Source organism: Lepidochelys kempii, chromosome 5 (genome assembly GCF_965140285.1).
Source record: "Lepidochelys kempii isolate rLepKem1 chromosome 5, rLepKem1.hap1, whole genome shotgun sequence".
NCBI classification, from domain to species: Eukaryota; Metazoa; Chordata; order Testudines; family Cheloniidae; genus Lepidochelys; species Lepidochelys kempii.
Genome location: NC_136384.1, coordinates 98668231 through 98690703, shown reverse-complemented (window position 1 = coordinate 98690703; position 22473 = coordinate 98668231). Strand labels below are relative to the sequence as shown.

Genomic DNA, 22473 nt, shown 5'->3' with positions numbered 1-22473 from the left:
AGATAGTTGTTTAGTATGTTGAAGTTTTTCAGAAAAAAAAATAAACAGCATATTGTGTAATATTATTTACTGTTAGTTAACACATCTGAACCAAATCATTCACAATATTTGATAATACATTTAATTACACAGTAGTTTTGGACAATCACAAAAACAAGAACAAACTACATAAGGCCTTAAAATTAGAAGCACAGTGTGTATTCTTGGAATATTACTATGTTTACAAATTAGGCTACATCTAATTTTAAGTTTGTCATTATCTTTCATAGTTTTATTCAAGCAAAACTCATTCAAGGGAAAGGCAACTTACAAAATTTATTTCACTATGAGTTAATACAAAAAAAAGTGTCAACATTCTCTTTCTTCACTGTTCAGGACCAGATTAGTAAAATTATCATACAGTAATAAAAAACAATAGGTTGCATACTAATAAACACCCAAAAGTAAACCTGAACTGACGACTGCAAGCTTTCATTTGTTCATTAGAAAGTTAGACAAACTTCCAGAATTCTTTCTATCCATATACTGCATCTCCGCAGAATTGACATTTAAAACGAGCTCTAAATACCTTACCGGTTTCAAACAAACCACTAAAATATTTAGTTACACCTCAGTAGTGAGCATATGAATGAAATTTATTATAACAGTGGTATTTTATGACTCCATTTTACAGAATAACCTCTTTAGCTAAGGAATAGATGAGTAGGCAGATTTAAACCTCATCTTCCAGATAAAAAAAACAAATTAAGCACAAGACATAAGATATAATGCACTGTAGCAAAAAAAGCTTGTTTTGACCTGCTCCCTATAAAACAGGGCCTGGGCCAATTCCAGTGAGTGTCTATGTTTTCATTACATATTTGCTTAAATTTCATGGCTATTGGTATTTTTACAAGTACAGCTGTTTCGAAGTCTGATTTTTAATGTACACCTGTGTAACAGAATAAGTCACAGTACATTTTGAGATGTTTAAAAAATATTTATAAATTTGTTTGATATGCTAAAGCATTTGGCAACACTTTTACAGCATCTGATTTTACATAATTAAAATTTCATACAGTACTCCTTGTGATATTTTGTACATCTAAAAAGAAAACTCACACATAGTATACGAACTACACAAGTTGAACTGCATGATCATGTTATTCCAGTTTATAATACTGGTATTAAAACCTTCATTAATTATGTTCACAAATCATTACCTGTACATTTATGAAGGCAACTGACATGATTTGAAAACAAAACCTTCAGGTTTTATGTTAGTATTTATCAAAGTGTGCAGTTCTGCAGTGAAATGAAAAAGCATGTAAATATATAAAGTACTTTACAAATTCACCAGTTCCTGTGATACAAACTGTTTTAATCGTTCAAGGTACTGTCCATAAAGCTCCACATCATTATGGCCTGCTCCTTCTACCCACAGTGGCTCTACAGGTCTCTGGCAACGCTCAAACAATGCTAAGCCATGCGAAAAGTCAATTACTTCATCTTCAGTCCCATGGATTATTAACACTGGTGATGTTATTTTAGAAATTTTGTCAATGCTGCAAGAAAAAAAGATTCAAACAAACATGAACACAGAGCAGTCAAGTTTACACACTTAACCTTCAAGAATAAGAGACTCTTAGGCTATGTCTACACTTAAACAGGTACAGCAGCATGGCTGCAGCTGTAGTGCTTCAGTGTAGCCACTTGCTATAGCAATGGGAGGAGTTCTCCCATTGCTGTAGTTAATCCACCTTCCTGATAGGCAGTAGCTAGGTTGATAGAAGAATTATTCCATTATCCCTAGTGCTGTCTACATCAAGGGTTAGGTCAGCTTAACTATGTTGCTCAGGGGTGTGGATTTTTCACAACTCAACGACATAGCTGGGTCAACTTAACTTGTTAGTGTAGACCTGTCCTTAGGCTATGGGTTAATCTTTTTTCATGTATTCAAATGTTTCTGGATTCACCATGTCTTGATTCACTCTTTGTACACAAGAACGGCCATACTGGGTCAGACCAAAGGTCCATTTAGCCCAGTATCCTGTCTTCCAACAGTGGCCAATGCCAGGTGCCCCAGAGGAAATGAATAGAACAGGTAATTATCAAGTGATCCATTTTCTGTCACTCATTCCCACCTTCTGGCAAACAAATTATGTAATTAGAGGATATTAGAGTTTATATTACATTACCTTAAAGGACAACTGCAAAGAATTTGCAAGATTACTTTCTTCCCTATTCTGAGAATGTTAGTAGCAACTTACTTTGGGAACGCATCAAAGCAGTAGGTCTTCTTCGTATCAGGAAAGGCTACTCGCATTCCCGAGGTCAAAGGAGAATGAAGAATTACAGCAGCACTCTCATACCGAGCAGCGAGATCCACAGATGGTACTGTTCCTATACTTTGGCCATATATAATCACATTTTCAGGGCGGATTCCGTACCTATAACATTAACAGTGTTAAAAACTGGTATACACTAAAATAAACTGAATTGGTTTTGTTACATGAATTAGGTAGAAAAATAATCATATTTGTGGATCAAAATTTACCAAGTAGGATGAACAAAAGTGACTAGTAAGAGAACCACATATCGTAGTTGTAATATTACTTTCCTGTACTTCAATCTTCCACTTTTGTCTGACTTAGAATTTTGACAGTAAAGCTTTTCTACTACCAGTTTTGTATTTGCCAAACATTGTCGTCTTAAGTCTGGAAAGATACTGAAATATGGGGGGTTTGTTTTTTGTTTAAAGGCTACATGTATGCAATAGCACCATGGATAAAGTCAGAACTCTGGAATCATGTCCACTAGTTAGCCTGCTACAGAAAACAGAAGTGTTTGTTGTATTCCAAGATGACAGAGTATTTTGAATTAAGGCAGCTTTCTACATCAGATTTAACAAAGTTAGGGACATGCCTAATTTGGGACAAACTATCTTGTTTTTTTTTTTTTACAAAACTTAAATATGTTTAACCATAAAGCCCGGTAACCACAAAAAAGGCTCATGCTGCTGTCACAGTCCATTCTCTCCCCCCCCCCCCCCTCACTATACTTAAGTTATGGATAGGGCCCTACTAAATTCACGGTCCATTTTGGTCAATTTCATGGTCCTAGGATTTTAAAAATAATAATAAATTTCATGATTTCAGTTATTTAAATCTAAAATTTCATGGTGTGGTAATTGCAGGGGTCCTGACCCAAAAAGGAGTGTGTGTTGTGTGTGTGTGGTTGGAGGAAGGGGATCTCAAGGCTAATATAGATGGGATTGCAGTATTGCTAGCTACCCTTACTTCTGTGCTACTGCTGGCATTGTCTTCAGAGCTGGGCAGTGAGAGAGTGGCAGCTGCTGGATGGCATCCCAGCTGTGAAAGCAGAGCCGCCCCCAGCAGCAGCACAGATGTTAAGAGTGGCATAGTATGGTATTGCCTCCCTTACTTCCGCACTGCTGCTGATGGGGCACTTCCTTCAGGGCTGGGCAGCTGAAGGCAGCAGCACAGGAGTAAGGGTGGCAATACTGTGAAACCCCCCCCTGCAACAACCTTGCAACTCCCTTTTGGGTCAAGACCCCCAATTTGAGAAACACTGGTCTCTCCTGTGAAATCTGGTCTTTTGTTTGCTTTTACCCTCTATACTACACAGATTTCACAGGAGACCAGATTTCATGGGCTGTGACATGTTTTTCATGGCTGTGAATTTGGTAGGGCCCTAGTTATGGATAATGTAATCTTTTATTGGTTTAATCCAGTGATTCTTAAACTTTTATACTGGTGACCCCTTTCACATAGCAAGCCTGTGAGTGTGACCCCCCCCATACAAATTAAAAACACTTTTTAATATATTTAACACCATTATAAATGCTGGAGGCAAAGCGGGGTTTGGGGTAGAGGCGGACAGCTCGCAACCCCTCCACATAATAACTTAACAACCCCGAGGGGTCCCAACCCCCGTTTGAGAACCCCTAGTGTAAACTTTAAAGACATCTGATATTGACTTCAAAAATGTAGTAAGTTATCTATTTTTGTTAAATGGCTGTATAGTCCTTTCCCACCCCTTTTTATCAAATATCAAGGTAGGAGTACTTCATTAAACACTATTACACAAGGTTGTGGCAAATGGAATAAACACTGTACAAAAGAGCTGTTAATACTTGATATGCAGCAAACATGGGATGCTAAAGAAGATGGTCAGTTACAACATTACTCAGCCACTCTTAATTTTTAAAAAATTACGTACAAGTAAAATGAGGCATCACCTGAAGCATCACCTTGTTAAACCACAAACCCAACTCTGAAATAAAATCCTCCTATACAGAGGCAATGTCAAATTTCAGCTCATCAAAATTAGTACCATCAAATTTTAAACTCCAGAAAAAAGGCTTATGATTAGGACTTGAAAAAATTTACCAGACACCAACCAGCCAAAGAACATGTGAAAAATTATGCAGGTCCCCTCAGGTCAGATCAAGGAACAAAGCCCTGGAGAGGTGCCCAGGCCCCTCCCTGTTTGAAGAGAGGTTGATGCTACAATTGCAAAGTGGGTAGTGTTTCTGGATCCTGCTCAGTCCTCTCCATCTTTCATATTGGCTTTCCAGTCTCACACACAGACCATTATCAACCTCTGTCACTCCTGCTGGAAAAGAGAAAGCATTCTCTCTGCTACCCAAGAGCTTCTTCACTCAGTTTAGAATACAACCCATTTTATGGAACAATATGTTCAACTCTGATCACCATCTCTCAAAAATATGTAGCAAAAATAGAAAGAGTTTGGAACCAGGTGATGAAACAGTGGAATGGAAAACATTTCAAATGGAGAGAGATGGCAAATACTGGAACTGTTCAGAGAACAAATAATGGAGAGACATGATATAAATAATGAATGGTACTGAGAAAGTGGACTGGGTACTTCTATTTAGCTGTTCTCATAATGCAACAATAAGGAGGCATTCAATTAAACTGACAGGCAACAAATTCAAAACGGATGACAGGAAGCATTTTTTGCAAACCACGCTATTAGTCTGTTAATTCATCCTCATCAGATACCACTGAGGCCAAGAGCTTAGCAAGATTAAAAAAAGACTAAGATTATATGAACAGTAAGAACATCCAGCTATGTTAAGATCACATTTTAGAAAAACCTTAACATTTCGAAGGCATATAAAACCTTCATGCTTTATTCAAGGAATAAGCTAACCATTAACTGACTTCCTATATGGGCTTGTTACTACATAAATTGTCCCATTTGAGGTTTCTTGCATCTCTCTCTTTGAGGCATTAGGTAACTGGCCAGAGACCAGATACTGAAACAGATTAACTACTGATCTAGATAAGGGAGAGCTTGGATGCTTGTTCAGGGGTTCCATCCTTCATACTGTCTCTGTCCAATATATATATTAAGCCCCCTCTCACTGAACCCTATTTAGCTGCTGTAAGGCAGAAGATCCTCCCTTTCTGTTCCTTCCATGCACCCCAGAGCCTCCTAGCCACTGTGGTAAAAGTCACAGCTACTCTATTCTGTGGCTGCTGTGAGCTGGTATCTCCATTTTAAGTTCTCTTCCCCAGTAAATTGCTTTAGTGCCTGCCTCTGCTGCAGCTCAGTTTTCCCCAGGCAGAGTGAAACTGACCTAATTTTTGAGAGTTTCACTTCTGCGTAACAAAACTGGCAAGATTAGTTAGTTTTCACTCTGCTGCAGCTTTGCAAAGCTGTCAGCAGCAGCAGGGGCCCTGGAGCTTAGGAAGAGAGCACAACATTTATTTATGCTAGTTGCTACTAGCATACTCAATTGAGTGACAACCAGCTACTCTTGTTATATAGGGATAAATGATTCCTACAGCCACCTTCTAGGAGCAAGAAGATTCCCATTTGTCTGTGATGACAAAAATCGCAGTGAGATGTGCTCTGCTCATTCACAGATTTTTTAAGGCCAGAAGTGACCATTATGATCATCTAATCTGTCAAACTGCATAATACACTATACAATTTCATGGAGTAGTTCCTTTATCAAGCCATTATTTCTGGTCAATCTGGAGTTTTTTTTATAAGAAGACATCTATCTTGATTCAAAGTCTTGAAGTGATTAACAGTCTACTTTTGGTAACTATAACACCCATTTTACAAATGGGGAACAAGGGAAAGAGATTCAATGACCTGTCCAAGGCTACACAGGCAGACTGTAACAGAGCCAGAACCCAGATTTCTGCTGCCCTAACCAAAAGGCATCCAGTGCAACAACCTTGCTCTACATCACTCACTCCCATAAGAGCATGGCCACTGAAAAGCAATTCATAAACTGGTGCTTGGAAGCCTTAAAGGGGAAAGAACCAAATGAGCACCAATTGCCACGATAAGTACTCCTCCCATCCCTTGCCAGAGCTACACAGCTCTTTACAGTCTGACTGCTAGGAAGTTCATTGAAGCAGCATCAGGGCTTGGCAGAGAGAGAACAGGTCAGACTGAAGAAAGGGGTTAACTGAATCAGAATTAAGAACCGACAGGTACAGTGGGAAGGAGTAGAGAAAAGTAATGGAGAAAAAGGAAACTAGAAAATGGATTTGAAAATGTGAGTTGCCCTATTTAGTTTTCCTTTTGGAAAAGTGGATATGCAAATGTGCATAGGAAAAATCTAAATAAAGGACGAACACAAAATAAACCCAAACAGCATAAATGGAAAACAAACAGAAGCTTTAAAGTAGTGAAATATTTTAGAATATCACAGAAGAAAATAGAAAAACTGAGAAAAAATAGCCATAAGGTTTTTTCTTTTTTTTTTTTTAAAAAGGTTTTAATAAAACAGTATTTCACCATTTAATGCAATTTGTGTAAAAAATGACCCTGTTTTTCACATGTTGAAATAGTGGTATCACACACGTTTAGACATTCCCCCCCCCACGTTGTGCAACATTGATACGTTGAGAAAGATGTCTGTCAGTATGTTTTAAAGTAGTCCTGTCTGCCTTAGAAAAATAAAACTCAGAGCTCCTCTTGAAGATACGAGAAGCCACTCCCTTTAGGAACTCTGCTTTAATTTTTGTAACTAATACAGTAGCATGGTGTACATTTGCACTGGTATTTGTAAAAAGTTTTTAATTTTACCAATTCAATACATACGAAACTTAGGCTAAGTATACATGACAAACTGTTGCCAGCATAGCTACGTTGGTCAGAAGTCTCTAGCCTCTAGTATGAATGCAGTAATACTGGCAAAACTGCTCTTTTAGTTGTATAGCTTATTTTGTGGGGAAGGTGACCAGGGGGCTGTGTTTGCTGGTATCAAACTGTGTCCACACAAGGAGCACTTTGCCGTTATAGTATACCAGCAAAGCGCTTCTAAAGGTAGACCTGGCCTTACTATCAGGTACTTGTGAACATATACCTAGCCAGATACTTTGGGGAGCTTATCCGGGAAGACAGGTATTTAAAGTAGAATATGAAGATACAGAGACAAATCTTCATTCAAGATTAACTTAGCACAGGAAAGAAAGGACACTCGGGTAGTTGGTTTTGGCTCTCTGATTCTGCCTCAGTTGTCCCTGGTCCCAGTGTCAACTAGACCAGCACAGGGACAACTTGAACATATGCCAACTGGCAACTTTCCTAAAAAGGACTGTCTACCAGCTGAGAAGAGCTGAAGCACTGGCCATGCCCCTGCATACATTTGGCCTATGGGGGAAGTAGAGGCAGAGAAGCCTGATGAGAACACTCGTACCAGGGGAGTTCTCAGCTGAACAGATACAACTAGATTCACCCCTTTGTATCTCTGAACCTATGAAGAGGGATAAGAAAGGGAAGGGAAGAATCTGGCCCATATTATACAAAATATGGCTAAACAATTGTATGACGACTGGCTGGTATATGCAGTGATGGAATATATAGTTAACTTCCATTTTCAGAAAGTCTCCAAATCCATCCTGTATTTAAAAAAAACTACTAGGAAACCTTCTAAATACTTCCAACACTGAGTGGCTTAACAATTTCCCAATAATCCAAGACAGAAAACATTGCATTTAAACATAGAAGCTAGTAGTCAAAATATAAAACAAAGCTAGCAAAATGGGTACAGTGCAACCAGGTATCAATTTTAAAAGGACTACAGATTGTAAAAATGAAACAGATTTCATTTGACTCCTCAAAACTTCAGAAATTAGGATGTAAATCCACTGTTCACAGCTGGGCATGTCAAAAAGGGAGTATAGAAAGTATTGCCCTACTACAGCAAAATATTGGCTAGAAGCTAGCCTATGTTTTTGATTATTCTGAACTGCGATCTCACCCATTATTTAGGGAAATAGTAGCTATGATTATAGTCACATGTATAATTCTTAAACACTGGGAAAAAGAATAAGACACCTGGACATAAGGAATGGCTGAAGGACAAATCCATTTATCAGCTATAAGACAAAATGGGGAAATACATCCTGGAATCACTTCCCAAACATCCACCATGCAGAAAATACACAATTATGTATTTTGGAGCACCAGTACAATTTATCCACACTAAAGACCCCCCCTGTTATTTCTGTGTATATACTTGAACATCTGAGCACCTACCCATCATTTTCTCATTTCCTTATTCCGCAATATATAATTGTTTAGATGTAAGATAAGGCAATGTTCATTGCATCATTTGCCTGACTGAAATATGCTATACCAGTGGTTCTCAAACTTTCACACTGGTGACCCCTTTCACACAGCAAGCCTCCGAGTGTGACCCCCTCTTATAAATTAAAAAAAGACTTCTTTATATATTTAACACCATTATAAATGCTGAAGGCAAAGCAGGGTTTGGTTGGAGGCTGACAGCTTATGGACCCCCCTGTAATAACCTCGCAACCCCTGAGGGGTCCTGAACCCCAGGTTGAGAACTGAATGCTACACAAACTCTCAATAAAGAGCATATGGAATCCTCAAACAAATAACATGGGCTGTGTTTAATTTATTGCATTCAGAAATTTCTTAAATTATTTATTTTTGAAAAATGCAGGTCCTTCTATAAAAATTTAAGTGAAAGCTCAAATTATTATACAGAATTAAATACATTTTTGGAGGGTAAATTCCTCAATTTTCCCTTGCTTTCCCAATTTTTTTTTTAAACAATTCTTTCCTCCAGCCAAGGGATTTGGCCACAACTATAAACTGGGAAAAGTAGTTCAAGAATAGTACAAAGTAATTTTTCTCTACAATGACTGAACATACTGTCTACATAGCGTTCTCAGCTGCTACTGGCCTCAAAGTTTACAAACTGAAATAGAGAAGCTACTTATCAGTAAGGTTAGCTCAAGAGCATTGCTGCACATTCCCACATGTGGATAACTGGGACATACAAACGTGGAATATAGAGAGTAGCGTCAGTCGGGGCCACATTTCCTTTCTATGTTCTTTTCTTGCTGTCCTTCAATGGCAATACTTAACACTAGACTCCAAAGATTTGAAGAGAGGGTGGGTACTAGGCATAAACACTAAGAACTACAGGTTTCAGAGTAGCAGCCATGTTTGTCTGTATTCGCAAACAGAAAAGGAGTACTTGTGGCACCTTAGAGACTAACCAATTTATTTGAGCATAAGCTTTCATGAGCTACAGCTCAATGCATCCGATGAAGTGAGCTGTAGCTCACGAAAGCTTATGCGCAAATAAATTGGTTAGTCTAAGGTGCCACAAGTACTCCTTTTCTATTTAAGAGAACTACAGTTACTGTAAGTAATTTGCTTTTTCAAGGTGGCCTCTGCTTACTCTGTTCCCACTTGTGGATGTTTAGTAAACAGTACAATCTCCACTGGGGTTGGTGGAGAAGTTCTAGTTTAACAGAGTACAGAAATATCCTCCCAAATAGTGCATCAGTTTTGAGTGTCAGGTTGAGCGTATTAGTAAGAAATGACTAATACTGTTCTCCCAAACTGGGCCTCAGATTTAGAGACCAAGTTGAGGGAAACATTGCCACTTAAAGAGCATATAGAGTTTCAATTAGCAGCTCTGAAAAATACTAAGATAATGACAGAGCAAGAACACACTATAAGAACTGCCATGTGTCTAGTTCTGCATAAACAGATATCTCTAGGAGGCTGAATATCTGCAAGATCACAAGAGTAATACACAGTGTCAAACATTTGGACAACCTTTGGGCTGTGATTGGCAAAGCCCTGGTCTTCCCTCATCTGCCTGAGAGGCATAGGGAACTAGAACATAAATTGTCTATTTAGGATCAAACTTTGGGCCCTCCAAACATCTAAAATACAGAGTTTGAGCTCCTTTAAATATCAATGAGGTGGGGGGACAGGGGGAGGGGAAAGAGATCTAAACAGGGTAACTGCCCCATTAAGATGGAAATCAGGGGTCAATTTAGACAAGAATTATGAATAAAGACACAATTACCTTATTCTTATGGAACACAACATTGGGAGAAATAGAATCATATCACAAAACTTTGGGCTGGTGTGATGGCTATGAAGATTACTGTCCTCAAAAGATAGATGGTACAGAGAACAGTTTGACTTAAGTTTGAACAGAGGCTGCGCTAGCTTTGTGAGAATAGGATTCAAGCCTATGGTGCAGGTGGTACAACAATACTTTCATCAACATGGTTACTGTAGTGAGTGACTACTGTCAACCCTTGCATGAGTGTGAAAAGCTGAGATAGCGGTGAAGTGCATCCTGATAGCTGTAGCTTTCTGATTCTTTTGGGGATGGCCTAGGAACAACATGGAAGAAGGCTTTGATTTTGAAGAGCAGGGACAGGTTCATTTGCACCTATTCAGAGGAGATCTAGGATAGCTGCCTGCATTCCCTGATTCCTCCTGGGGCAGAAATTTAGGTTGTACCATTTTTTTTAAATGAGTTGAAAGACCATACTTGCAATACTGTCCATCCACGTTAGCATTTTTGCGAAGGCATGCAAGGGCACTTAGGGAGTCAGATGACTATTTTCTTTGGTTATTTACTTATTCCTGTGGGCCTGGTGCCCTAGATAGTTTTAATGCCTGAACAAAGGTGCTTAGGTGAAGCCTGCCTGGACTTCACTATATAGGCCTTTCACATGCAACAAAGAGGCCAGGTTTTCTGGTAAAAATGTTTTCCTGTTAGATGCTACAAGTCCTTGACCACCATTTATCTTCATTAGTGACACTAGGATAAATTTTGACTAGTGCACACCAAGGCATCTGACATTATAGAATGGAGACCTCGGGGGGGAGAGGGGGAAGAGGGAGAGAAGAGAAGCAGTATAAATGTGGTACATCTTGACCTTAGTAAGGCTTTTGATACTGTCTCTTATGACCTTCCCAGAGAGTAGTTATCAGTGGGTCACAGTCATGCTGGAAGAGCATAATGAGTGGGGTCCCGCAGGGATCGGTTCTGGGTCTGGTTCGGTTCAATATTTTCATCAATGATTTAGATAATGGCACAGAGAATACACTTATAAAAAGTTTGCAGATGGGAGGGGTTGCAAGTGCTTTGGAGGATAGGATTAAAATTCAAAATAATCTGGACAAACTGGAGAAATGGTCTGAACTAAATAGGATGAAATTCAGTAAGGACAATGCAAAGTACTCCACTTAGGAAGGAACGATTGCACAGATATGAAATGGGAAGACTGCCTAGGAAGGAGTACTGCGGAAAGGGATCTGGGGGTCATTATGAGAGCCAGTGTAACGCTGCTGAGGGGGAAAAAAAACAAAACAAAAACGCAAACATCATTCTGGGATGTATTAGCAGGAGTATTGTAAGCAAGACACAAGAAGTAATTCTTCCGCTCTACTCCGTGCTGATTAGGCCTCAACTGGAGTATTGTGTCCAGTTCTGGGGGCCACATTTCAGGAAAGATGTGGACAAACTGAAGAAAGTCCAGAGAACAACAACAAAAACGATTAAAGGTCTTGAAAACATGACCTATGAGGGAAGATTGGAAAAATTGGGTTTGTTTAGTCTGGCAAAGAGAGGGGACATAACAGTTTTCAAGTACATAAAAGGTTGTTACAAGGAGAAGGGAAAAAAAATGTTCTTCTTAAGCTCTGAGGATAGGAAAAGAAGCAACGGGCTTAAATTGCAAAAAGGGTGGTTTATGTTGGACATTAGGAAAAACTTCCTGTCAGAGTGGTTAAGCACTGGAATAAAGTGCCTGGGGAGGTTGTGGAATCTCCATCATTGCAAATTTTTAAGAGTAGGTTGGACAAACACCTGTCAGGCATGGTCTATAGAATACTTAGTCCTGCCTTGAGAGCAGGAGACTAAACTAGATGACCTCTCAAGGTCCCTTCCAGTTCTATGATTCTATGACAGTGATATCACATCATCAGACGATCTCCTCATACAGCAGGCTATATTGGATTTAGGACTAGCTTTGCTCTGGAAGAGCACTGCAAAATGCACCAAACCCAGGAGAAAAATCTGACCAGTGTCTAAAACAATCACATACTATTTCTCAAGCACAATGCACTTTCTACAGTTTAGATGCACAACTAGCAATTTATACTATTTTGTTCTTCTGTCTATGCAAGACAGTCCATATGTTTGTTTTTTAAAATACTCTAATGTATACAAGATATGATTTACAAGGTTTTAGAAAAGGTTTTGCATGCCCCAAGGTTTTGCATGGCCCTCCCCCACAACATCAAGGTACCTCACAAGCCCCTTAAACTACTTGTTCCTTGTTGCTGAAGTTCCAGGTCTGATGTGGGAAATGGGAAAGGAGTCTGCTGCAGGTTACCAGCACACCAACAAAGAACATTACAAGGAAAACAGAAGACAACTTTCTCAGATCAAATGTGATATCACTCCAGGAGCAGTGGGTTTGGTTGACATTTGCCAACATTGGTATCTGTTAATCCTCCAACGGAAGTGGGATACACATAGGTTAGTTAAGTGGACTGGTCCAAAAGTATCTGCCTTTGGGCACTAGAATTTCAAGCCATCTATAATCATTTATACCCCAATCCTGCAAGCTGATCCAATCTACAGAACTGGAACCTAAAATAGATTTAACATATAGCAGTAATTTTTGTAAGCAATTCACTTGAAATGTGGCAAAGTCTGACCACCCAGATCTAATATGAATTTGATAATGCTAGAATACAGTATTTTAAGATGGGAATAGACTCCATGCTAGCATAGATTAAGTAAACTTTTGTAAAGCACAGCAAAAAACAATTTGCAATTAACTCCTTACCTTGTCCTAAGAGCCACCCAAGCAGCATCAACATCAGCATACAGGTTCTTCTCTGTTGGTTTCCCAGAACTTGCGCCATATCCAGAATAATCATATGAGAATATGTTGCAGTTAATCCGTGAACCCAGTCCTATGTAAAAACTGCTCATCTGACCTAGGTCAACTGCATTTCCATGTGAGAAGAGCAAAGTATATTTGGCATTAGGTGAGCAACGCACAAACATACAGGCAATCCTGTTACCTTTGCTGGTTCTAGTCATGAAACACTCAATGGCATCTTTTTCTCTAGAGGAGTATTGCCAGTCTGCTCGTTCTGAAAGATGCAGAGTCCAGCGACTACCACTTTCATCACACATCAGTGTGTAAGTAGGATCTGGAGGTAAAAACGCCAGTTTGGAAGCAATTTTTCCTGGGCATGGTGGACAACAGAACAGGCAACACAGTTCACTAAAGGAAAGATTATTCATCTTCTATTCTGAAATAGGAAAAGAGAAAAATTTCTAATTACAATTCCATAGAAGAACATGGAGTAAAATTAAACATGTCATTGTAATTACAGACTACAGGAGCATGTTGGAAGAATGTTTTACAACAAAGGTTACTCTTTATAATCTTAAATTTAAAACAGACTATCAACTTGTAACAAGAAAATTTGTGTACAACAATTTTTAACGTCTTAAAATATAACTTTAGATTATTAGAGGTGAAATTTGAAAACCAATAGAGGAAAATTAATGTCATTAATCATGAGAATTTATTTTTATTAAAAGAATAATTATATTCCTTAAGACAAGTACAAAAATTTTGACGTTAGAAATCAACTATTCACATGATGTATTCTGGCCCAGAAAGCATGGTACTGATCCTTCCAAAAACTTCAAGTTAGAATGACAATCACTGAAAAGCCAACAACATTAAACAGAACACGGTTTCCAATGCGCTAAAGGAATAAGGATCTCGTTAGCCAAGAATCACTACTGTGTCATCAACCATTTCAAACTTATCGTGAGTAACGTGATTTTGGCCCCTACTGCAGGGAATCTCATGACATGAAAATCTTCAGCCTTCAGACTATTTTAAGGATGCAAAACCAGAGACAGGCTCCCCATACAGAGAGTACTGTAGCTTAGCAGAATTTACAACTAAACTGCAAGCCCAGAGTCCAATCCCAGTTCTTCTGCCAACTGCCAGTTGTGACAGGTTTGGTCACAGGGACCCCCTTGGGACTGTCACCTGATGTGCTGAAACTACCCCGAGCCCATCTTCCTTGCCAGCTTGGGACTCCAGAACGCTGTCTTGTTGAGCCAGACACGCAAGCCGGCTGCAACGCAGACCCAGGGTCTGAACCACGCCCCCAAAGCTACAGACTTTCACCAAAAACTGCTCAGCAAGTCACCTATCTTCAGCACACAGACACCCAGTTCCAAATGGGATCCAAACCCCAAATAAGTCTGTTTTACACTGTATAAAGCTTATTGTCCACCCTCTATAACACTAATAGAGAGACATGCACAGCTGTTTGCTCCCCCAGGTAACAGTCCCTTACTCTGGGTTAATAAAAAAAAGTGATTTTATTAAGTATAAAATGTAGGATTTAAGTAATAACAGACAGAACAAAGTAAGTTACCAAGCAAAATAAAACACAAACACACATGCCTAATACATTAAGAAACTGAATACAGGTAAATCTCTTCCTCAGATGTTCCATAAGCTTCTTTCACAGACTAGACTCCTTCCTACTCTGAGCCCAATCCTTTCCCCTGGTATGGTCTTTGTCAGCTCCATCTTAGGTGGTAACTAGGGGATTCCTCATGTCTGGCCACCCCTCTGTTCTGTTCCACCCCCTTTTATATCTTTGGCACAAGGCAGGAATCCTTTGTCTGAGTTCCCACCCTTCCTTCTAAATGGAAAAGTCCCAGGTTTAAGATGGATTCCAGTATCATGTGACATGTTCACATGTCCGGTGAGACTTCATTACCCACTGGCTGACACACAGGTATACAAGACGGCTTACAAGTAAACAGTCATTTACCACCAATTGTTCTAGTTAATGGGAGCCATCAAGATTCCAAGCCACCATTAATGGCCCACACGTTGCATAGTTAGAATAGAACTTCAGAGTAACACTTCATATTTCTTGCTTCAGATACAAGAATGATACATTCATACAAATAGGATGAACACACTCAGTAGATTATAAATTTTGTAATGATACCTTACAAAAGGCCTTTTGCATAAAGCATATTCCAGTTACATTAAATTTACACTCATAAGCATATTTCCATAAACATATGGAGTGCAATGTCACTTTACAAACTTTATTAGCAGCAAAGGCTTTGTACCTTGTGGGGCGATAACGGTCAGTCACCAATTTTACAAATAAAATGACAGTTTGCATGTGTCACTTCAGGCAGAGCTAGGAACAGAACCCACCTACTCTGCCACAAAGACTTTCAACAGGAACATGACAAATCAGATGCTTGTGTAACCCCCCACTAACTCGAGCAACATATAGTGAGTTCGCAAAAAGAAAAGGAGTACTTGTGGCACCTTAGCGACTAACCAATTTATTTGAGCATAAGCTTTCATGAGCTACAGCTCACTTCATAGTGGGTTATGACTCTGATGGTACTTCCATGCTAAGAGATTTGGTTCTTTAGCTCAAGCAATAGACACCTTTAGAAACAAGCCAAACTCGGAGGTCCTGGGTTCAAAGCCCTCAAATGACCCAAATAAGAGCATTGTTACAGTTTTCTATGCTATTTGTAACTAGACACCATCTAATGACGGACCCTGGAGTAGAAAACAAGAATCCTGATGCTAACCGTTCCCATTGCTATCTCACAAATACTTGTGTAACCCACTGGCTGTGTCCAAATTTACTTCTAAATATAATGCTTTGCAGTATAAAATTATTTCAACAGTTACTCCAGGATACTTACACTATCCATTATACATGTAAATATTTTTCACTCCCACATGGGTTGTCAGTGGGATATCACATCCCTCACCTTGCTTTTGTAAGGCTTTACATGCCACCATCGTAAGTGTGGTTGAATCCAGTATAATAACCAGGTAACCACATCTTGGACATGAGTATTCCCCATTCCAGGTCAAATATTTAGCGATGTATGTTACCACAATGTGTTGAAAGAGGTACCCTTCTCTTCAGGTGATCGATACAGATGCCTTCAGAGCTGGTTGGGAGCATCACTATCACTGTCCAATAGTTTTTGCAGTATGTACTCCTGGGGGAATTCGGCTCCAAAATACTAAAAATTCTACACACAATATTTAAAATTCTGCATATTTTATTTGTCACAACACAATATAATCATGCCAGTTTCAATTATGTTGGTATTTTTTATTTCAAAATACCTGTCAGAAAGTATGTCTGTATCAATACAGGCAACAAAAAAGATTCGAGAATTGTTTTATGACAAACAGATTCCTTACTAGGCATATTAATACAGAACTTTGAGTAATAATTCATTTAAACTACAATACAGAAACACATTTCCCACACCCCTCACAAGCAGTGCAAACACTTGGGGGAGTCAGGGGTAACATAGGAGCAGAGGGAGAGGGAAGTAATTGCTGGAAAGGATCCTGGGAGGGAATCTGGAAGGTTGTTGGGTGTGGAAAGTATGGAACAGGTGTTTTGGGGGGATGGGAGAGAGGGATTGTTAGCGAGTTGGGGAGCCTCCCTCAGGCTCTCCCATTCAGTCAGGCACATCTACTGCTGTACCCATGTGTTCCTGCATTCCCTTTCCTGATTCAGTCAGGCGTAGCTGCACATGTCCCCATGTGACCCTGCACCCCAACTCAGCAACCCCCTGCCCACATCCCTGAACCCCCACTCTTCCTCATCCCCATGCGGCCCTGCACCCTTCTCCCCATCTCCATGTGGTTCTGCACCCCTACTCCCATTCAGCCCCTGGCTCAATGTTACCCCACTAGCTCCTCTGCCTCTCCCCCTCCCACTAGCCCTTCTGAATCCCAGTTTGTGTGACCCCAGCAGTCCTGTGTGACACCTCCCCCCCACACACACATCCGTCCATCCCTCCCATATCCCATGCCTCCTCATCTGTCCCTGCGGGCAGGGTGCTGTGAGGAAGACAGCCTCTGCCCCCTCCCTCTCTGCAGCTGGCTGCTCCAGCTCATGAGCCAGCTACCCTCTCTTCTGGAACCTCAGTAGTGCCTGGTGGACAAAAGGTGTAATTGCAATGTGACTCCTCTCAGCTTCCCTTCATCTCCCAGTCAGAATCAATTACTCTGCCATGGGATGTAAAAAAAGGGGACATTGATTCTGTGCTTGCGCAGTGGTGTAGAATTCCCCCAGGAGTAAGTATGGATACCTAGCACAGGAGAAACATTGTACTTGTCACTGGCAAGTTAAGATATAGAGCTCAAGGAAGTTCAACAAGGTACAAGTATGTTTGCAGTGTCAGCATTTCCAAGATACGTGCTCAAAGTTCAGAACAATAAGAAACTAAATATATTTAAAAATATGAGAAAAATCTAAGGTTTAGGTTTATCTTACTACAAAGTAGAAATTTCTGAGGTATAGTTTAAAACTTCACTGAATAAGCTTGCACTATTGCACCAGTATAGGCTCAGAATCATAGAACTAACTTGCCCACCCCCCTCTTTACTGGACCGTTTTTAAAGCATAAATAGCCTGCTTGTTAAAACTAATCTCTTCTAAGCTTCAGATGAATTATAAACTGTTATACCAAAGCAGAACATTCAAATTGCCTTGCCAGCTAAAATCTAATCCAATCTTCAGCAATTAACCTTTTCAGTAGAGCTGGAGAAAGGGGAAAAAGAGATAGATCAGTCTAATGAGTGACAACATCCCAAGTGTTTATCTTGGGCTCTTAGAACACTTCAAGTGTAATTGCTTTACATAGTCAATTTCTTTCCTCCCAGACCCATAAAAAGTAGCACACCCACTATCTCCTTCCCTAAAAGCTTAACTAAGGGTATGTCTACACTGCAAAGTTGTCTGGTCTTTCGTGGGTACTTAAAGCTCCACCCCCCCGAAAGACAGAAGGTTTGCCAACACAAGTGGCAGTGTGAACGTGTCAGCAAGAATGCTCTCCTGCCAACAAAGCTAACGCTGCTCGCGAGGCTGGAAATATTTTGTCGGCAAAAGTGCCAACAAAGAGCGTTTACACACGCTGACTGTTAGCAACAAGGCTGAGTCGACACAGCCTTGTTGCTAAAAGCTGTGTGGTGAGGCAAGCCCAAAGTCGACATCTCCCAAATACTGTAAACACCCGTGTTGTGCATAACCTTATTCATGTGAGTAGTCCCACTGGCTACTACAGAAGGACTACTGATATGAATAAAGTTAAGCATCTGAATATCTGTTTGCAATGTTCTTGGTGGGGGAGCTAAGACAATACTAAAAATATGCAATAGTTACACTGTGCAACATATATAAACTGTTTTCATTCCCCTCCCCCATTCTTATTTTAGCAGCATAGATTTAGACTATTCCACAATACTTCCTTCACCGTTTCCTAAAATTTTGAAAGCAGACAAATGAGGACTAAAAACTACAACAGAATTTACACAACAATCCAATAGTTAAAATCCCTTTCCAGTTACATAATGAATTACTGTGGAACAAATATATATGAACAAACATCCTTTAACTAATTTGACTGGAAAGGGGATAAGATATTTGAAAATGTAATGAGAAATAACTATAGGAAATTAGTGCCCAATTAAAAAGATAGAGGACATTATACCAACAGAGCTATAAAGAATGAACGAACACAATGGATGCAGAGAAGAACATGGAGGAAGCCTGAAAACTAAAGTTAAAAATAAATACACACACACACACAATGTAGTTATTCTGTTATTTTCCAGTACTTCTTGAAGATATGTACTACCCTATACTAAAAACTGATCACTATAAAGGATTAGACTAATTTTTTTTTGCCTTTAAATGAAAATATTCCTGGAAAACTATTTAGAATCATCATACCTAAAGAAGCACTCGAGGAAGACAAGGCCATTGTGAAGCTAAATGAATTATTTGTATCAATCTTCATTGCAGAGGATGTGGGGAGAGTCTCACCCTTGGGCCATTCTCATTAGGTGAAGAATCTGAGGAACTGTTCCAGATTGAAGTGTCAGTAGAGGTTTTGGAACAAATGATAAAATTAACCACTAAGAAGTCACTAGATGGTAGTCACCCAAGTGTTCTGAAGGAAGTCATATATGAAATGGCAGAACTATTAACTCTGGTATAAAACCTATCACTAAAATCAGCCTCTCGTACCAGATGACTGGAGGATAGCGACTATAACTCTGATTTTTAAAAAAGGCTCCAGAAGCAAGTCAGGCAATTACACATCACTGAGCATAATTTCAGTACCAGGCAAATTGGTTGAAAGTGTAGTAAAGAACAGAATGATCAGACATAGCTATGAACATGGTATGTTGGGGAAGAGTCAACATAACTTTTGCAAACAGAAACCATGCCTCACCAATTAGAGGTATTTGAGGGAGTCAAAACCAGATGAACAACGAACCTTGGTATTAGGAAAGGGATAGATAAGACCGAATAGATCATAATATCACTATACAAATCCATGGTACGCCCATACCTTGAATACTGCATATGGCTCTGGTCGCCCCATCTCGAAAAAGATATATTAGAACTGGAAAAGGTACAAGAAGGGCAACACGAGAGACTAGGATATGAAATAGCTTCCATATGAGGAGAGATTTAAAATACTTCAATTTAGAGAAAAAAAATTACTAAGGTGGGGATATGTTAGAGGTCTATAAAATCATAAATAGCATGGAGAAAGTGTATAAGGAAGTGTTATGTATGCCTTCACATAACACAAGAACTGCTGTCACCCAATGAAATTAATAGGCAGAAGTTTTAAAACACACACAAATAAGTACCTCTTCACACAACACACAGTCAACCTGTAGAATTCGTTGCTAGGGAAGGCTGTAAAGACTAAAACTTTAACTGGGCTTGAAACCAAAACAGATAAATTCATGAGGGACAGGTCCACCAACAGTTATGAGCCAAGATGGTCAGAGACAACCACACACTCTGGGTGTCCCTAAAACTGTGACTGTCAGAAACTAGGATTGATCACTCGATAACTACCCTGTTCATTTCTCTCTGAAGCATGGCATTGGCCCCTGTCAGAATATAGTGGGGAGATGGACCTTTGATTTGACCCAGTATGGCCATTATGTTCTTGTGGCTGTATGGTTTTACTATACTCAGTATTATTAAAAAGTATGAGAAAAAGCCTATCTTGCATTGACTGTCCAATAAAGAATTCCCTAACTGGTAGCAGCCACTCTTGCTGGATATTTCATATGTTTTAAACAGCTCTAGGGGTCTATTTTGAGGGGGGGAGGGGGAGAGAGTCAGAACAAACAATAGATAGCAACAACAAACAGAAAAACAATCCCCAGAAGATCCCAGATATACACAAATGTGGGATTAAGTCAGATTACATAATGTTTGTGTTCTGTATGCAAGACACTACTCTATAGTATTCTTCTACTTAAAACAATCTGCACATTGACAGCCACTGAAACACTGCATTGTTGGCAATTCAGTGCCTCAAACTGATACCTCATCACACCATTTAAGACACAAATACTAAAGAAAAATATAACTATTTAAAACAGATTTGTGTTTTTGCATTTATATTTTGGTTTTAGTATAGTTAATTGTTTAAATATCATTCTGAAAGTAACTGAAATCTATTTGCAAGATGGGTTATTTTACCACCATTCTGTTCATACTTTTTCTTCCACAGAAAATTAACAAATCTAAAAAACGGTCAAATCAGGACAACCGAAGAGTGATCTTCACATTTTCCAAACAAATATCCATTTTTTAGTTACTCCATAAAAACAAGAAACTTAGTTTTATTTATATATATAAAAACTATCTGAACCTACTAAAAGAAAAATCAGATATGCATTTTAGGGTCATTCTCCCAATTCATGGACTTTAAAAATAAAGTATTTGATTTCTCTCCATCCATAGTAGCACGTTTCATAGCTCAATTTACTTAGAAATGAGGTACTAAAACACTACAGCACTCCCACCCACCCCCCCAACACACACAGTTTAGAAATACCTCGCCTCATGTTAGCTACATTTCATTCCCCCACCCACCCACCCAGCAGATGAGATAAGCAGCAGCTGTGTTTCAAATATTGATTTAGAATCTTTCCGCATAACCGTAGGACCTGCTGCTCGCACCAGAGGGTGGAGGCAGTCGGCTCCCCAGTTCCGGCGGCCAAGGAGAAGAAAGAGGGAGGCTGTGCCCCTTTAGATTGGCCCCATCCGCCCACGGGGCCGCAGAGAGGCGACCACAGCCCGTGGCCGGGAGTGTGGGAGAGCACCTAGGGATCGCACATAGCTGCGAAGCCTCCCTCCCGTTCGCCCTGGCGCCGGTGCCTCTGCAGCAACCTGCAGGGCCCCATTCCCCGGGCCCCCGAGACCTCCACACCTCCCCCCGGCCGCAGCGAGACGAAGCCAACTCGCTTCACGCTACCGCCCGGCACGGGTCGCTAGAGACGCGCCACCAGCCCCCCCCTCCGCTGTGCCCCGGCGGTGACCCCGCTGCCCCCCCCCCCCCCTCACAGACCGACCAGAGACCAAACTCCCCTCGGGACACGGGCCGCCCGGCCCCGCGCACGGAGCTCCCGCCGCCGCCGAGACGCGGCGCTCCGCCCGGGACCCGCTCGGAACTGGAACCTGGGCCCCGCGCTGCAGGAGCGATCAGTGAGTCCGGGGTCGGAGCACGCACCTGTCTCCGTCTCACGCTGGTTCTGTAGCGTGGCCGCGTCCGGTTCCTTCTGGGGGCTGCGGCCCCGTCAGGCGCCCCCTAACCGCCGCCGTTCGAACGCCGGGGACGTGCTGAGTAACGGCTCCGCTTGGCTCGGTCGGCGCGGCGGCCTGCAGCAGCGCGCGGAGCCCGAGTCGCTCGCACCCCCGGCGGGACACTACGAGGACGAGGGCCGGACTTCTCAGCGGCCCTCACCAGACTCCGTCCCCGCCTCCCTGACTGGACTGAATTAATTTGGGCTTGGGCAGAGCAGGGCAGAGGGCGGTTCAGCGGCCAAGGGGCGGTAGGGTGAGGACAGGCCCTCATTGACCGGCAACCGGCCACAACGCACCAATGAGCTTGCAGCCCGGCTAGGGCCAATGAGGAAGCACAAGAAATCCACAGGGGAGCAAATCCCAGCATACAGAGCAACCGATTGACAACGAGTCCCAGCCAATGGGAGAGCTCGATTGCCTTTGGCGCCGCAGCCAATCCGGTTA

General features: G+C 40.8%; 1 protein-coding gene across 1 annotated transcript; it reads right to left on the bottom strand.

Annotated features, from left to right (window-relative positions):
* Positions 1-300: 300 nt before the first annotated feature.
* On the bottom strand, positions 301-22345 carry ABHD17B (abhydrolase domain containing 17B, depalmitoylase). Its single transcript, XM_073345148.1, has 4 exons — positions 21956-22345; positions 13140-13614; positions 2250-2429; positions 301-1544 (listed from the first exon to the last, which is right to left on the bottom strand). The coding sequence occupies exons 2-4, from the start codon at positions 13604-13606 to the stop codon at positions 1325-1327; spliced, it is 867 nt and encodes a 288-aa protein (XP_073201249.1). The 5' UTR covers positions 13607-13614; positions 21956-22345; the 3' UTR covers positions 301-1324.
* Between the last annotated feature and the right edge of the window lie 128 nt (positions 22346-22473).

What these genes read in the sequence shown, in the direction of transcription:
- ABHD17B (XM_073345148.1), bottom strand. Translation starts at nt 13,606, where the DNA reads ATGAATAATCTTTCCTTTAGTGAACTGTGTTGCCTGTTCTGTTGTCCA. An exon ending in TGGGTGGCTCTTAGGACAAG is followed by an intron (nt 2,430 to 13,139) that starts GTAAGGAGTTAA and finishes TTAATGTTATAG; the next exon opens with GTACGGAATCCGCCCTGAAA. An exon ending in TGCTTTGATGCGTTCCCAAA is followed by an intron (nt 1,545 to 2,249) that starts GTAAGTTGCTAC and finishes TTTTTCTTGCAG; the next exon opens with CATTGACAAAATTTCTAAAA.